At 40.7% G+C, this 17,355-nt stretch overlaps 2 protein-coding genes across 9 annotated transcripts; both read right to left on the bottom strand.

The window, feature by feature from the left end:
- LOC103706649 (putative RNA-binding protein ARP1) lies at nucleotides 1–4,863 on the bottom strand. 2 transcript variants are annotated; one of them, XM_008790821.5, is made up of 6 exons: nucleotides 4,386–4,863; nucleotides 4,118–4,268; nucleotides 3,831–3,984; nucleotides 2,321–2,360; nucleotides 1,937–2,186; nucleotides 1–276 (listed from the first exon to the last, which is right to left on the bottom strand). In XM_008790821.5, exons 1-6 carry the CDS (start codon nucleotides 4,557–4,559, stop codon nucleotides 239–241), a joined length of 807 nt encoding a protein of 268 aa, XP_008789043.2. In that variant the 5' UTR covers nucleotides 4,560–4,863; the 3' UTR covers nucleotides 1–238. The 2 variants fall into 2 exon arrangements, with proteins under 2 accessions (XP_008789043.2, XP_008789044.2); XM_008790822.5 differs by having other exon boundaries at nucleotides 106–264; nucleotides 4,386–4,690.
- An 8,150-nt stretch (nucleotides 4,864–13,013) lies between these two features.
- Nucleotides 13,014–17,090, bottom strand: LOC103706650 (PWWP domain-containing protein 5-like). 7 transcript variants are annotated; one of them, XR_015974375.2, is made up of 4 exons: nucleotides 16,881–17,063; nucleotides 13,749–16,707; nucleotides 13,594–13,657; nucleotides 13,014–13,338 (listed from the first exon to the last, which is right to left on the bottom strand). XR_015974375.2 is itself a non-coding variant. In XM_008790824.6 (3 exons), the coding sequence occupies exon 2, from the start codon at nucleotides 16,648–16,650 to the stop codon at nucleotides 13,798–13,800; it is 2,853 nt and encodes a 950-aa protein (XP_008789046.3). In that variant the 5' UTR covers nucleotides 16,651–16,663; nucleotides 16,881–17,090; the 3' UTR covers nucleotides 13,407–13,657; nucleotides 13,749–13,797. The 7 variants fall into 7 exon arrangements, 4 of the variants coding, with proteins under 4 accessions (XP_008789046.3, XP_008789045.3, XP_038988970.2 ...); XR_015974376.2 differs by having other exon boundaries at nucleotides 13,749–16,663; XR_003385649.4 differs by having other exon boundaries at nucleotides 13,749–16,782; nucleotides 16,881–17,002.
- Between the last annotated feature and the right edge of the window lie 265 nt (nucleotides 17,091–17,355).

Raw genomic sequence — 17,355 nt, 5'->3', positions numbered from 1 at the left:
GCAGAAATGGAATACATGTTATTCAGGGCAGATAAGAACCATGGACAATTCTGGCTGAAACTATTAAAAGTTTACCACAAAATACATTGGTAAACAGATGATGACTTTGTTACAAATGGTGCATCATGAGGATGCAGGTTAGGGGGAATAAAAGAATTCAATAGGTCTAATGGAATAAATGAAAGAACCCCTCATCAGATTTGCAGGTTTCTTTGACAAGCCCTTCCTCTTCCACTACTCAGCTGCATCCTGTTACCTGTTCCACTGCCAAACAGACTGTTTATGCATTAGAAACTATAGTAGTATTGCAAACAAGGCATATTTTGCTCTTGGGATTCACTCTTAATGTCATTACATGCAAAAAAATAGCCATTCGGTTGTTTACAACATTGTAAAACATCATATATGCTAAGCGATGGTATCCATATGATGCATTATGAAACACTCCATTGAATGACTTCTTTCTGTTACCAGAAAAATCTGACTGCCTAAATGCCACTAGCAAGCGGCAATTGCACACGACCTCGCAACATATTTAAAGACCTTGTTTGCAACATCTCCTTGCTGCATGTCATAGAATTGCTGCCTTGGAAGAATGATCTTAACACATGTGTGAGTTACTAGAGATAAAGAAGTGCCTTGTAATTACAAATATCTTGTAGTCCTTGCATATCGAGATTTCCCCTCACTATTGCCCCATGATTCGCCCAGCTAAAGATGCTACTTATTATTTGAGGGGTCAGTGTTATCTATTTCAAAAGAGCTAGCAGCTGATGTGATTGGATCCCTACTTTACTTTCTTTCACATTTATGATCCTTTGAAAGAAAAAAAAATTGCAGAACATTAGGCAAATACTTGCGTCACTATCTGCATTTTTGCAGTGACTATAGGACAGTAGCAAACATAAAAGATCCATACATTAGAATTGATCAAGGCTTCGCAGTGCCAAACATATGCTAGAGGAACAGAACAAACAGTGTTTTTCAATCTGATCAGAGTAAACCATACAGGTTTTTCAGAAATTCATAGATAACCACTCACACTGTCAGAAAGAATGGATAATTAAACATAAAGAACAGATAAAGATATTGCAAGTGATTATGTACACACACTCGCTTTGACTCAGGGTAGGTTACCAAATAATTTCCTCGTATGAAAATATCATCTTTTAGTAATTCCTGTTAGGCGGATTACTACGCTTATTTACTAGAGATTTAGCTTACAAGTTTTTTCACAAGTTGGAAGTGATAAACAATATTAATTGCTTCATCATGCAAAAAAATCTGTATTTAGTTGAAGAAGAGGGAATGCTAGTTTGGAATTCAGACTGGACATCAATAAAGCATTCATGTGTGTTGGTTCGCACAGTTCTTATGAAAACTTTCCTAGTGTTGCAAGTGCCATCATTAAGAACATATATCTAATGCACATCTCTGTTCTTTCGCATTAAAACAGATGAGCGTGAGTTGTAATCAAACTGTATCTGCTTCTTCTCATGAAGATCCCTCAAGTTATCAGAGAAGTAAATCTTTGTATTTTAATTTATTGTGGCGCATCGATCAACAGACTTCTTTTTTTTTTAAAAAAAAACGACATCAACTTGAGGAGAAACTTCAGAGAGAGAAGAATGAGAACGTTTTATTTGTTCTTATAAGATTCAGACAACAATCCTATATATTGAAGCCTCATACTAATGAAAATTTTCATAAAGTATTCCTATCAATATATTTTAGTGAGATCACTTCACTGTCGAGGAAAAAATGTATTTGAGCCGGCAGTGTGATCAACATGCATGCATATCCATGTGAAATGTTTATAACCACAAAGAAAATGTTTATAACCACCAAGTCTTACAAAGGTTAATGAACTGAGTGAAGGAACAGTGACTAACTGAGTTGCAGATAGGAAAAAAGAGATGTATCTAGTTGCCAGTACCTGTGGTGGGAGGAGTCATTGGAGTGGGCTTGGAGATGATGGTAGGAATGGTTGTCATGGTGCCAGCGACTGCGGCAGCCGTCGGAGGGAAGAAGCGGGCGGCGACTCCCAACCCCTGGGGCTGATGGGGGTGGAAGTGGTACAGTGGGTACACCGGCAGCATTCCATTAGGAGCAACCATCGCTCCTTGTGCCGGGTGAGAGAACTGGCCCTGAACGTAGGACCCTGCCCCGGCCGAATGGCTTAGCTTCTGTCGTCACGCACACAGGAAACAGTGCTAAACTTAGATTTTTTTTGTATTCCTTTAACATCTATTTTATATAGCAAGCTATCCCAATATCGAGAATATGTAGAAAATTCAACGATCTCAGGACATGAAGTTACCATGTTGTAGCCGATGTCCGTCATGTAAGTAGGAGAGTACCTATGCACAAAGAATACATTAGAAAAAAAATTAGTAATGTATAACGGATGAAGACTGAGGTTCTGAACCCTCCGGCATTTTTTTTCCATCAATATTAATAGGTAGTAGTTTGGATGAGGAGGCGGCATGGCTAGCCTTTAGGGTGGTGGAGAAAATGTTCGAGGCACTGCAGAGGTGAGCATGCTGCCATGGCCATATTCTGCCACCCAGGAGTGCTTGTGGCTCGGATGCAAGAAGTTTCTTGGGCTTGAGTCGAGTTAGGTTAGATTGTGGTGTTGCTCGAATTTTTTGGACCGTTAGAATCTCTCTCTTTTCTTTTCTTGAACGCATTCGCATCTTCTATTATTTTGTTCCAAAAATATCCCAAATCTCTAAATGACATGGTCATAGGATAGGGATGCTAATGAAATATTGGACCAGAGTCCTATCGATGAATGCTCTGGCAATTCAACAAGTAAGAAAATATCTCAATTAAGCATTATTGTTTGTCATACATAATATATTACTATTTAACAATATCTCTATTACATGCAAAATGAATTTTCTCACAAGATCGACATATTTTTATTTTATTTTTATCTTCACCACCCATCTTGACCTTTTTCTCTATTACTCCAAACTGTTTTTTGTTACATGGTTACAAACAAGTTATTTTTCTTTTTTTTTCTTTCTTTTTTTATCTAACTTATGTGCATGGCAAGCACCAGTAAATTTTAATTAATGTATTCTAGCTTAATCCAATTGAGCTCAATATGGTAACAAATTCTTATTATTAGGATATTATGTTGTTTAGGCAGGCCCTTATAGATAATCTACTGTACAACTTTAATGCAATAATATTTTTCATCCATGATTGATCTTCTAACATCATGCTAGTGGATTTGTTGCTAAAGAAAGAAAAGAAGAAAAAAAACCTAATGGAAATATGGAACACGATGGTTCACCGGCTCTCAACCCTGTACCTCCACAAGAATTTGCCATTAATACTCATGATCTTCAAAGCTATTAGATGGACGAGGACCATCATGAGTCTATCATCCTACTGCATATTGCTGTTATACATATATGTAAAACAAAAAATAGAAAGAGGAGAAAGTTTCATTCATTTTATCCTAGATCCGGGCCCATCTAATAATTTCTGGCACGATTCAGATGAAGAGTGGACCGTACGCACGTGGAAGAGCAAACACTCCAGCCTGTCAAAGCACGCGCATCTTCCACGCTCCGCATTGTGATGCGTAACGGACCGACCACAATCACCACGTGTCGAGCCACAGCGCAATCAGCGTGCTTCAGCTCTCATGCGCGCCGCGGGGCCCACTGTCTTCAACCTCGGGCTCTCCGCCTCCCGGACCCACCAACCCGAGACGGACGGAGGGACAGCCGGCCGCCGGCAGCGCGCCCGCTTCCCTTTATCGTTTCTATTTATTTATAGCTAATCCTTAGCGAGGAGAGGAAGAGCTTGCTTACCCGTAGGCGGCGGTGGCGTAGAAGGGGTGGACGCCGTGGTAGTGCTGCTGGTGGTGGGGGAACGGCGACGGCGGAGGTGGCGGCGTTCCGGTTGGGTGGTAGTACCACGTTGCCGCCGGTCTTGGCGACACACCTCTCGATCCGGCCGCCATCGCTTCAGTATATTTATATGTATAGTAGATCACAACCATCCGACAAAACAAAATTTTTATTCCTTTTTTTTAACAAAAAAGAGGAACGACGTAAACGACAAACTTGAGGGCAAAAAGAAAAATGACGATGCATACCTGGCAGGCGGTGGGCGGGGGTGGCGGGAGGGGAGGGACGGAGGCGCTTGGCGCCGAGGGAGGCCAGGTTGCAGTTGGCTCGCCGGCCGTTGATGACCGGCGTCGGGTCCTCGCATGCCTTCTTCGCCGCCTCGGCCTCCTTGAACGTCACCTGGTTGGTATAGTAAGTGGGGTTACAGCAAACAACGAACACTCCGTTATGTTCCAATAATGATCTTGATTTGATGCGATCTACTGACTAATAATACCAACTAGAGGAAACACGTACGAAGCCGTAGCCCTTGGATCGGCCGGTGAGCTTGTCGGCGATGATGACGGCCTCAAGGATCTCGCCGTACTTATCGAAGTGCTCGTGGAGCGCCTCCTTCTGCATCTCCCACGCCAGGCCCCCCACGAACACCTTCCTCAGCGTCGTGTCCCCGAACTGTGGCTGCTGCCCCATCTCTGTATCTCTCTTCTTCAACCAACCCTCCTTCTTGTCAACCTCTCTCTCACTCTTTTTGATCCTTTCTAGTTACAGAGAGAGGAGGGCAGAGGGGGAGGAACATGAGAGGTTGGTGAGAAGGGAGGCCGATATATAAGGAAGGTGGTAGGCAAAGGAGGGGATCGAATGGGGACAGGGTGTGCAGCTGTTACAGCTTTGGGAGTGTAATTGGAAAGAACTTAGTATACGCGTCATATGATGAAAAAAAAGGAAGTGGAAAAAAAGACAGACATAGCAAGGGAGAACAGCTTGGCTCGGCCTTGCCATCAACGTGAGTGCCCCTCCTTTTCATACTCAGTCGGTTCGTCCATATGACACGTGAGCATCTGAAGTCGTGTGCATCGTGATCTGCCGTAGGATATGCTTCGTAAGTTCATATCTGACGGCAGGAATCGATCTTAGGTCGGTGCAGTATTTGGTAGGCCGGTGGGAATACGCTGGCGTGGAAAATACAAGGATTCTATATTCTTTTTGTCATTATCCTCCTTGTCTCATAGCGTTACGTAAGAAAAATGGACGTTAGAGTTCTTGGGGCGACGGCCGTCGTTTTCCATATGGAAACGTTGTCGCCACCAACGGTTCTATAAATGCAGAGCCCCCTGCATGCAGGATCTCATGACGGCGTTAACTTTTCTCGTTGGATGCGAGGAAATAAAATTTCTGATTCAGTTATAATTTATTTATTTATTTATTTTAATACAACTGTATTTACACACAACAAATATAAATACGGCCAACAAAATTAAATAATAATAGCTCACTAAAAAGCTCCAATAAAAATCCTCATCAGAATGATGGGCGACAAAAAATGCAACCTTATCAGCCGCACTATTTGCCTTACTATTTAATTTATTAGCCATGCTGGTTGCAACACCAAAATTATTATGTTTAGGACAGTTTAAGAGCATTGTATTTGAAGCATCTAATAGTGATATTTTATCATGAGAAAATAAAAACATACAAACAACTGTAATATATGTAAAATTTCAGTAAAAAAAAAAAAAGAAGAAAAACCGTGGTCATGTAAAAGAAATTAGTTGGTTGTGCTTTTGTATAATAAATTCCATGCCTCTTTAATTAAGGCAGAGTTCTCATTTCTCTCCCTTGATCAGAAGGAGAAGAACTTTTTGGGACATCCTTTTATCAAATAGAGAATATGGAACTCTAAATCATAATATTCCTTTTTATTATGTAGTATCTGTACATCAACATATAATAATTGGTTTATAATTCATAAAGTTGATAATGCAACTAAGGTACGGGGTTCATAGTTTTGTACTAAACCATATATGGTGGAAATTTCTACCATGCCCTTTTATACCATTTCACTGTTGAAAGTTTAGAGTATTATGAAATCCAAATTGATCACTTTTAGCAACATATTTGGCCTATCAATATATATAGCAGCTAATCCACTTCAAGGTACCCTTTCACCAACCGGTCGGGGGTGCATTTTTGTTGCAGAACAAAAATTCATCTTTCTTTCTATGAATTCACCATTCCATCATCCACTGATTGCTTCAAAATCTGTGCAGATGGATGAATGATCAAGTTTAAAGTGCGTTGAGATCCATATGGTGGGTGATTCAATGGTGGATTTACACGAAAGAAGGCAGGATTTCTTTCTCAACCATGAGACCACCGCAACCTTTCCAACATGGGATCAAATGGTCCCACGATCCCTGTGCAAGCGAATTGATAATTGCAACACCACCTCCGCCGAACACCACCCCAAAACAATTTCTTTGGAAACCTCAATCATCCGAAACAATAAATAAACGAAAGAAAAACATTGACAAGCATATACGACCAAGTTTGCATACAACTATGCAGCGTGCAGACAAACATTATCTCCACCAAGAGCTATCAGTTATTATGTAGGAATAACTATCAGTTATAAGTGGCCAAATCTAACAGCTAGCTAAGCTCGAGCGGGCCACATGCAGTCCCACGCAGGGGAATCCCATTTGTTTTCCTCCCTAACGCCAGCCCTCGTAGTGGTTTTAACGTGGGAAGCAACAAAACTAACACACACACACACACACACACACACACACACACACACAGAAGGTTTATTATGTGAGGGAGTGGTCAGTTTGTAAGGTCCGACTGAGAGGAAAGAGAGGAAGACCGGGACCTTTGCATGGCTGTTAGTTAGCTGGAAGCCCAGAGACTTGAGCTGGCTCAGATGATAAAATAGAGGCCAGAGGAGACAGCTGCAGGTCGCAGTGCCTTTTGGAAGGCTATGGACCAAAAGCCCGCCTTTATGTTATGTGATGTCCTTTGTCTAAAAATAATGAGATTGCTATACGTAGATATGTCCTCTGTTATGATATCTTTATTCCTCGTGGGTGGGTGGAAGAAGGTTGGAGGTTGGGCCGCGGGGAGGTGAGCTGGCCGGCGGACATGAAATGATGGCCACGCCATGGGCTCTGCCTTTCTTTCCTTGTGTCGAGGATTCTTTCCGAATCCCATGGCGAAGCTTTTGAGATGTGCGTGCCTGTTTGGGATAGAGTGATGCTTTCATAATAAAAGACGCAGTAAAGAAGGCACATAAATGAACACCAACTCCTTGGAGGGGTCGCGGTTGAATTTAGATGGTCTTGTAATATAAGATAATAAAATAAAATGCTGTGTGATCTCTGCGATTGTGCGAGCACTTGCGCGACATGTGCCATGAATGGTAGATCTGGTTGTGCTTATATATCCGTCTTTCTTTATTATTTCTTTCCGATCAGACTGGCGTTCTTTAATGGCAGGAAACTGTGAGCAGGATCGATCTAGTTGTTTGGATTGTGAATGAGTCAGCGTCGTACTTCATATTTAAGCGCAAAGGTTTGGTCGTTATGAAGCTGGGCTGGAACCAACTCAAAAAGCCATGCATGTTACGTATCATGATTTAAGTATCCATGCCTGTGGCTTGGTTCCATTCGTCGAGCTTTGAACTCGAGTATTTGAGAAGCTAAAAGATGGCAAACGAAAGAGTATTTGAGAAGCTAAAAGATGGCAAACAATGAACATTCCTGGGTCGTGATTGGGCTGGAAAGGTTTCTTGTGGGACTCTTCATTAGCATGTGTGTGCTGTACGATCTTCTTCAGATCATATGTCATGGAACATCCAATTGTTAGGGTATTCTCCTATGGCTTGAAAGCTTGCTAGCTTTTCACCAAAAAAAAAAAGAAAAAGAAAAAGCTAGCTAGCTAGTCTTGTGCTCTTGTTTGGTTAAAGCGGAAGAATCCATTCTAAATAGAATAGAATCCTGTGTGCAGGATTATTAATTTGGATCAACAACCTGAACTCAGTCACGCAACTGCCACCGTGCATGAACTGAGATATGGGCATGAGCCAATTAGCTAGCCACCTCTAGAAGCAAACAGGGAGTGAGAAGACCCTAAACCAATCTAGTTTGTGCTTAATTTATATCAGGGCATGCTTGGTTGCCTGCAAATGGATGGACAAGAACTTAATTATCTGATATGGACAATAGGAATAAGCTTCTCACAATTTTTTTAACTCAAAAGTTTTTCTTAGTGAACTTGCTTTAGGTCATTTCAAGTCACTTTGGGATAACCTTTTTTTTTAAAAAAAAAAAAAAAAAAAACTGACTTCCCACATAGTTGAAATTACTTCTTAGTGAACTTTGCCATGTTTCTTTCTCTCTCAAAAAGAAAAAAAAAAAACAGTCTGACGAGGTTGGATATACTTCTCTTAGAATTAAAACAACACTCTGACGAAAATAAAAGAACCCGCCGAGGGATTAAGAGCTGAAATTTGCATCGATCCGACCCAACGGCCTTGCAAACTTAATCATGGAAGAACGACAGGAGACCGTGCCTTCCATTTTACAACCAACACCCACTGAGAGCCCCTAGTTCCATGAATTCGCTTATCCCAACACGTCATGGCCTGAATCCCAACAATGTGAAGGACACTGCTGGTTTTGGCGTGGTTCCTCCAACTTGAAATGCTCAAAATAAAAAAAGAGCAGTCCTTTCTCCTACAATGCCAGCTCCATGTCCATGAAGCACAGACCCTAATAGTAGCATTCGACATCATCAGTTGTCCACCATGAGAACTGGTGATTCTGTCACTCACCAACTGAAGTGGGAGCCATGCATGGTGGGCCTCGAGCCATCTGCCGGCATTTTAGAGCCTCAGGCTCCTTACTTTGGTGACTGTTGATACATGCCTCCTTCCAGCTATAGGTGCCACTGTCGCCAGCTAGATTCCCTAGGTTTGAGCACATAACCAAGGTTACTGTTGATCACGATGTCCCTGTGATTCCTAGCCAACTCGCAAGATTAGATTCTTTTCCATGTGCCAACTTTGCTTGAAGTTGAATGAGAGAGAGAGAGAGAATGGGATTGGCCGAATGCCTACGGATGGAAGGGTTGGGGATGCAGTTTAGATCATCCCCATGCTGTTTCCATGTGAATTGAGCTGAATCCAACCCAACCTGCTTGTCAGTAAACAAGATCTGATTTAGTTTCTTTTAGGATGTGCCACAATTTATTTTTTTAATAATACAAGATGTGCCGCCCAGTTGGCTACTTTGTTGCTGGAATATGACCCTCGATCTCATTTCCAAATCAGCTTGTACGTACTCTCCTGCAGTTCTCCACCATTCCTGCTATGATATGTCATGGGCTTCCCTTCTGCAAGTTGAAAAGCTTTATAATTAAGATGAAGGCAATCACTCACCATTATGTTGTAAAGATATAACTCAAAGACTGTCGTGACTTGTATGCTGTAAAGATATAGGAACTACGAGTATCCAAATGATTGAGAGGATACCCATGTAGAATGCCATCTATAAACCGAGATGCTCGATGGATTCCTGTGATCAAGGGAGGGAAGCCCATCCATATATATATGAGAATCCTTTGTGACCTTAATCGCAGGAAATTCTGAGACTTGCACATGGAAAGTTTTTGTTGGTTGTGACTTATAACTAAATTCAATGATGTTGTTGTAAAGATATAAGCTTAAATCTTATAGCTTTAGTTATAACTAAAGTTTATAACTAAGTTGTAAGATCCTGGAATCGTCATGCCCCACAAATAAACCTCAGCTGACCTGCGGTGCTTCTTTGGTAATTGGGTAGCCCAATGATTAAAAGGATGGATTTCTTCTCCCAGGCAGCTGCATAAGTATTGGAAGAAGTATGGATCAGGGTGGATGGCCTGCTGAAAGGTCCACACCAAGACCAAGTTGTCAATCTCAGCCCAACTTAGCCCAGTCCCAAGGGATATATAAAACGGAAAGAAAACTTATCGCCACGGAGTAATGGGAAAGAAAAGAATAAAAAATAACAAATTCTATTGACACGGTTACTTAGCATCAATACTGATATTTTGATATGAAAAATTATCATGGCAAAATCTAATGGTTTAGAGGCATATCACTGCATCATTATATATATCGGTGATGAAAAATCTAAATTGATTACCAGTAAATCAGTTTAACATTAGTCATATACCATAATCTTTCTGCAGCAATTTTGCTTATCATATTTGTACAGTGCATGTAGCAACCAAAAGGCCTTTATTTTGCCCATGTTTTACTTGAAATTAACCACCACTGCTTGTTTGAACGAAATATAAAAAGAAAATAATGTGATAATGTCAGTTTTATGTGTTCTTTCAAATAAAATCCTCCCTTAAATTATAACATATAACCCCATAAACAAATATAATATTGTTAATTTGTACCTTCTGCTATCACAAAATGCATTTATGCCCACCTCAATATGAGAAAATCATAACAAGCAACGTTTCAGAACTAGTTCAAACATAAGATTTTCGTGAAAAATGAGAATCTTAATGCTTGAACTAGAACCAGTGCCCGGCATGCCAGGACTACTTCAAACTTAAAATTACACACACACACACACAGAGACACATATAGTATACATATACATATATAATCTTTTATTTTGATGAGTGATGTACTCTTATGTTACAACCTGCAGAGAAACACAATCAAGGTTCTTGCAAAACCTCCTGAGCCACTAAAAATTGTAGAATTCCATTACCGGTCATCGAGTTGCAAAGACCAATGCTAACTGTGCTAAATCAGTTAAAAAACTAAATCCAACACGCCAAACAACATCTTACCATCTCAATTCAAGATCATTCCACACAAAGCATTGAATTTTTACTAACAAAATTACTATACGCACCAGCAAATCAATAGTTGAACGATACTTGAGGGTCGGAGCAAAGAGCGATGTAATCTTCCACATCAGGAAGACATGCATATTCGTTTTCAAGGGAACTTTTGAATTGAAAGTAGAAAGTAAATGCATAAGCATAAAAACAACAAAGCCTGACATCATAAAGTATGGTTTGGCCAAATATTTCATACATATAGCTAGTCCTATATAGTCTTAAGTAATGATCATCCCAAAATAATCTTGTTACTTGAGCACAATATGATGATCAAAATTACTGCACAGCAACAATAAACAAGGACAGACAGGTTTAATGTTCCAGGGCTTAAATGAAGCAGTGACGCCTGAACAAAATTCAAGCAGATTAAACTTTGTCCCAACCATAGACAAAACAAAACAAAATATTTACATTGTTCAGGAAAACTATTCATCTTGCGATCACTAGATGCAGAGTGCAGATTAACATTTCGAGTGGCCCACCATGTGTTTTGATACCATGACATAATGAAACAAATCGTTTGCATTATTTGGGAAAACCATTCATCTAGTGACCGCTGTATGCAACAGATGCAGATAACCATTCTGAATGGCCCACCATGTGTTTGGTACCATGACATAACTCTGCTAGTTGTACCCGACAAACATGAAAACCATTGCATGCAGATATACATATGCATTTGCTCATTCATACATACAATATGTGTGTATGTTGCATGTGCACATACATGCACGTACAATTATATAGAAAATGAAGCACTTGCATGACAAACACCATAGATGAGGTCAGGATCTAGGTTGGCGCAGGATATGGCCTCCAAACAGGCATAATTAACCAAGATGCAACATGGTTATACGCTATAGATTTTCTGCCTCAAATTCATTGGGGAATTTGAAAACATATCTTTACAAAAAGTACACAAAGTATAAAACCTTTCAATCAGGACAGGGACAAAGAAAAGCCATGCTCAATGAAAATCATTAAAATAATCAACAACAGGGCACAAGCTACAAAAAATTCATAAACAATCTCCTCACCAAACATATTCACGAGTACATAAAAAGGCAAAAATATGATACACTTCATGACAACACAAATAACCACCATATTTTACAAGCAATAAGCAACATCACTTGGATAAAGCCAAGCACATTTGGCATTTTTCTTTTCAAAAAAAAAGCCCTCTACATAACTTTTAAAACCACAAACAACTTTTGTAGAAAGTGTCTTTGGCTATGTTCAAAAGTGATTAGCAAGCACAAGCCAAAAAAACAGCTTTCAGGAGAAGTTTTATAGTTTATTTTAGAACGGAAACATTACACTTATAAACTAGTATATCATTTCTGGAACATATCGAGCTTGATTCGCTCAAAGGCAAAAGCATGGAGGAACAATCGAATCAAGTAAACCCAAATAAAATCTGACTCATCACAAACTCAACTTGAACCTATAGCTTGAACATGTGGCTAGGATCCCAGTCCTTAATGTAGACTGAAGAATAAACAAATTGATAGCAACAGAATAGGATCACCATTATCTTAATCAATTAGACTTGATATTGCTTTGTTTCTGTGTATGTGCTAAAATCCATATCTAACTTATGTGAGACACAAAATCAACTTGTTGCACCTTTTCTTTTCCAATGCTTTATATCTTTCTTTCTCCACTCTGTTATTAAAAAATGCTTTGACATTATGCTTTCCCCAAATGACAAATATGCAAAGAAGTGTTACACTTGAAAAACGATTCTATCCAAGTGCTGACTTACCCTTGTAAAATTGTAAATGCAATACCAAACAAGCCCTCAGAACAAAGATAAGAGGCTACATTATACTTCTTCAAAGAGCATTTGACATCAATCATTCTCTTTTTTTTTCAAATTAACAAACGTAAACATATAAGACAACCTACAAATATCTCTAATGTAATATAATAAACAAAATGTATCTTTACTAACAAGAAAATATTTCAGCAACCAACCACAAAAGATTAATCATCATAAGAAATTAGCCAAGTACAATTTGTCCCGTGAGAACCATAGGCTAGTAAATTGTGCAAAACTTTGCACCTAGGCTATTGATTCAATAGCATAGGTCCGCAAAAAACTACAGTCATGCATCCAAGGTGTACTTAAATGCACCAATGGGGTCAAGTACCTTGAGCAGCTACTATGTAAAAATGGGTTCAAGTTGCTCAGCTTTGACGGCAAAACTCAACTCCTTCAAGCAATATAGTCCACAGTAAAATGCTAAAGATGATTAAAATAAACCACAATGATGGCCGGAAACATGTACAAGCCATAAAGATACAGGTTCCCTGCAATCCTAATTCCTGATCATAGTTTCACATATTGACATGAAAACCAAAGAAAATCCTTCAAGACAGCCTTTGATATCCTTTAACTAGAATTAAAACCATACAACTTCAGTCAAGATGTAAATATCTGAACATAAAACAGAGTCGACCAATGAACTAATACTATAATTTTCCATCAAGAGTTGGATTACTTTAGTTCCTACACCTTGCACCTTCAGAGTAGCATTCAACTTCTTCAATCAATGTTCACCTTCAAGTACAGAAATCAAGGTTCAGTAGAAGCACTGGCAGAAAGTAACATTTTCAAAACTTGGCAAGTCGAGAAAGGTAAATCTTATAAATGAAAATATCAGTTTACATCTATACAAAATAAACACCTGTATTACCCTTAAAGCACAAAAGCATTCTTAGACCAAAAAACAAGTTAATTGTTGTCACTCTATAAAGCAGAAAAACATTTTGACCATAATCCTAGCAGTTTCCCCACCAAGTTTCAACAGCTTACTCAGACATTCCATTGCCCTGCAGTTCAACATGCATGTCATCAACCACCATGGAATCTTCTTGACCTGAAACAAAATAACATTCTGATGAGCATAAATTTTATGAGGTTAATTTATATTCCCAGTAAAAAGCAACTGAGACATGAGATGGACATACCTGAAACTTCTAGACTGACACCTTCAACGGGTGAGGCATCTTTTTTGCCTTATGGAGTGCTATTTGGGGACGTTTTTGGCATTGATGGCAAGTACCTAAGCCGATAGCTGACATGTGCCGGCCCAAAGATGCTGGATTTTCCTGCACTATTGAAAGCTACTTCTGCATCAGCACGCCTCTTGAAGACAACTTTAGCACAGTTTGCCTTTTTCAGAACTTCAATCTCTGCTTCCCTGAGAGGTCCATAGCGACCAAAAATACTGATGAGGTCGCTTTCAGAAGGAAGCACATTCGACTCATTAAAATTCAAAACCAGTGCAGTGGGCATGCACTCCTCAATAATTTCCTCCGAATTGTTCATTGGTCTTTCAGCTGCCACTTCTTGTCCATTGTCAATGCTTGCAGAACCGACTTGCAAATGTTGCGGAGTGTCCAACACAGGACAGGGAACAGAGAATGATATCTCCTCTGCAGGCTTCTTTTTCTTTTGCCTCTTCATCTGAGATTCTCGTTTTCTTTTCCGGTCACTAGATACCAGTTCTTTTTCAGGCATTTCTCTAAATACAATATCGGGCCAGTAAGAATCCTGCACAAAGTCAGGCTGGGACATCTCCGAAGAGGCTGACATAGAGTTGGTCGATTTTCTCCTACCCCTTTTAGCCCCCAACACCTCCACAAACTTCTTATTTTTGAAAGAAATAGACGCAAGTGAGTCCCTAAAATCAGTGAAGAAACTGACTATCATGGACAGAAAACTGTATTCCTGTATGGGATCCCTAGCAGCCAAGCAGAGCTGTGACAGCATTTCACTATGGGAGGGGATGTCCTTTGAAGCACCTCTTTTTACTTTTCGAGTCTCCACATGTGTATGAGGGTCATTCACAGCATCACCTCCTCTACCGTTCACCTTGGCCAGGCTCTTCTGGAATGTTTCACCCTTGCACTTAAGAAGGATAGGGGGTGATCCTGTCATCAGGTCAGCAACTCGACGCATGCAATCTCCAACCTTGGAATATTTTTTACGAGCTGGAGATCGTGATTTTGTTTCTAAATCCCCTAATGAGTCGAGCCTTTTCTTCTTACTCTTCCCAGGGCCGGTAGAATCAGAATCAACAACTTTATGTTTCCTACCTGATGAACGTGAAGATGCTCTAGCTCCAGATCCGCATCTACCACTATCTCCATAATGAGGAACATTTTTCTCTTCCATCAGTTCAGACAGGCTCTTCTGCTTTCTACCATCCTCCAAAATATTTTTCTGCTTAGGAGGTCTCCCTCTACCTCTTGATTTTCCCTTCCCAGAAATAGAGTATGAAGAAACTGGAGCTGAGAAATCAGCAACATCGTTATCCAATTTTCTTTTCCTAGCTGGTGAAGCTTCCACATCATTCTCCAGCCCTCCACCAATAACAAATAAAGGAAGTTCAGTGTAACCTTTTGAACGATAAAAGGACTTCAACTGAGCCTTTGCTATCAGGAACTCAAATCTATCAGCTCCTCCATTCGGGAACTGAGCTAATGCTCGAATATAATCATGTAACTTAGCAGGTTGAAACGAGCTTGCAATCAAAGAGCTGTCAATGGCAGGGCTACATGTCCCTTCCCGTATCCCAGCATTCTCGACCTTCTGGTGCTTCATATCAGCACAGGCTTCATCAGTTAAACAATGGCAAGTCATCCCCAACTCTATCCGCTTTGAGACTTCCCCCAGGGCATCATTAACAGCAGTCACAAAGGCATCCAAACTGCTTTGCTTTTCCATCTGCATGAAGTATGTATGGAAAGGCTTCAGGTGGGATTCATCACACCAAGCAAAAGTTTTGTCCCCAAAATATGTTACCAGATAGTGGTCCATCTTCTCATGCTTCAATGCCATCTCTGATGCATCCGAGGGATCAAAGATCTGTCCAGGCCACCATGGGTGGCCCCTCACTTTACCCCAGACCATATCCGAAACACAAAAATCATCCTTCTTTTCATCTTGAAATGCATCAGAAGTTCGCTGCCTTTGTTTCTCTCTGCTTTTTGACATTTCTCGTTCCCTGGCTTGCACATTCTGGACCCCACCAGTACCCATGTCCATAATAAAACCTTCCATATTATCCTCCACTTTAGGAACCTTTTCATCAACTTCCGACCTTTGAACCACCTCAGTCTTTTGGCAGCCGCCATTGTTATCAGGAGAAGCATCTTCAAGTACATAGGACAGAGAAGCAGAAGCAGTGGCTACCTCTACCGCCTTAGCTGCACCAATTTCCACTCCCAACTTCGAATCCCCTTCAGCATTCTCGTCGGCCATCACCACATCGAATCTTACATCAGCCGTAAGAACATCCTTATCATTCACCTTCCCATCAACCAGAGGCACCTCTGGGCTCCTTGCTTCCGCTGCGTTAACACCCTTCGCGACATCCACATCAGCTGCAACAAAGTCTCCAATTCCACCGTTTCTTCCCGCATTTTCCTCTACTGAACTCCCATCCAGACACTCTGCCTCGACAAAAGGAACAGCTAAGTCAAAATCTTTCTTAACAACATCCATCTCTGCCATCAAAGCCTCACCAGCACGTCGCGAATCGGCTTCCTGTACTCCTTTCCCAGCACGACCATTGCCTTCCCCCTCAAAATCAGGTTTTGCATCCACAAAGGAATCCTTCGCCTGCGCGCTCTGATAGAAACCTTGGTCTCCACCACCCAAAACCCCATCTCTATCTCCACCGCTCGATGTTTTCGAACCATCCGCCCCGGTTAGGGTTTCTGGAACGGATCCACCGGAGGCATCAACGATGGGAACAGACGACGACGCCGAAGAGGGTTCTTGGTGCTCAACCGCGGTGGCGGCAGAGTTGAGGTCGATGCCACGGGCGGCCACCACCTCGTCCGCCGAGGTATTCGAAAACATGAATCCAAAACTTCTGCAACCTTTCACGCGGGATTTAGAGATAGAGAATCTGTTCAACTAAAACCCCAAAATTTTCTCATTTTTTCCCCAAGCGATAGGAGATTGGAGGAAAAAAATAAAAGAATAAGAACCCTAGATATTTTTTGAAACACAAAAAATGAATTCAAGAGAACGCAAAAAAAAAAAAGAAAAAAAAAGAGCAGGGGGAAAGGAGTAACGTTTTTGCGTACCTGGTATCAGGTTTGCCGCTCGGAGGAGAACAAGTTCATTTCCGAGCGAGCTTTGAACCATGTCCAAAACCAAGAAGGGTCCGTGTCTTTTCAAGAATGGGTCTTTTTCCTTTTCTTGTACCAAAACAAAAAGAAAAAGAAATGGGTCTTTTTCTGGTCCTCCAATCTATCACGTTACAGCATGGGTGCAGCAGCGGATTTGATCGATTTATTTCACTTGATGGTTTATGTGGTCTTTTGCACGTGAAGTTTGACCAACGAGATTTGATCCGATCGGTCTTTAAGAAGATACGCGAGTTCCATCTTTAGATCGCGGCACACTTCCGCTATTAAGTTGGTGCTGTGTTACTTTGTGGAAATATTATTAATGCTTCTGGCAGCAGCATGGAGATGAGCTCCTTTAGCAGTTCTGCTTCGGTTAATTTTTAGTAATAAACTAAAAAAAAATAATGATAGGATTGCCCGTATGAGATGA

Source organism: Phoenix dactylifera, chromosome 17 (assembly GCF_051530095.1).
Source record: "Phoenix dactylifera cultivar Ajwa chromosome 17, Ajwa_hap1_PhDact_Kaust_v1.1, whole genome shotgun sequence".
Classification (NCBI taxonomy): domain Eukaryota; kingdom Viridiplantae; phylum Streptophyta; class Magnoliopsida; order Arecales; family Arecaceae; genus Phoenix; species Phoenix dactylifera.
Note: the sequence above shows the minus strand (reverse complement) of the source record. Positions and strands in the feature narration are given on the sequence as shown.

Bases quoted from the DNA above. Each gene is read 5' to 3' on its own strand.
- LOC103706649 (XM_008790821.5), bottom strand. From the start codon at position 4,559: ATGGGGCAGCAGCCACAGTTCGGGGACACGACGCTGAGGAAGGTGTTC. The intron at 3,985-4,117 runs GTATGCATCGTC...AATATACTGAAG, and splicing joins CCCCGCCCACCGCCTGCCAG to CGATGGCGGCCGGATCGAGA. The intron at 2,187-2,320 runs GTAACTTCATGT...GCGTGACGACAG, and splicing joins CGGACATCGGCTACAACATG to AAGCTAAGCCATTCGGCCGG.
- LOC103706650 (XM_008790824.6), bottom strand. From the start codon at position 16,650: ATGTTTTCGAATACCTCGGCGGACGAGGTGGTGGCCGCCCGTGGCATC.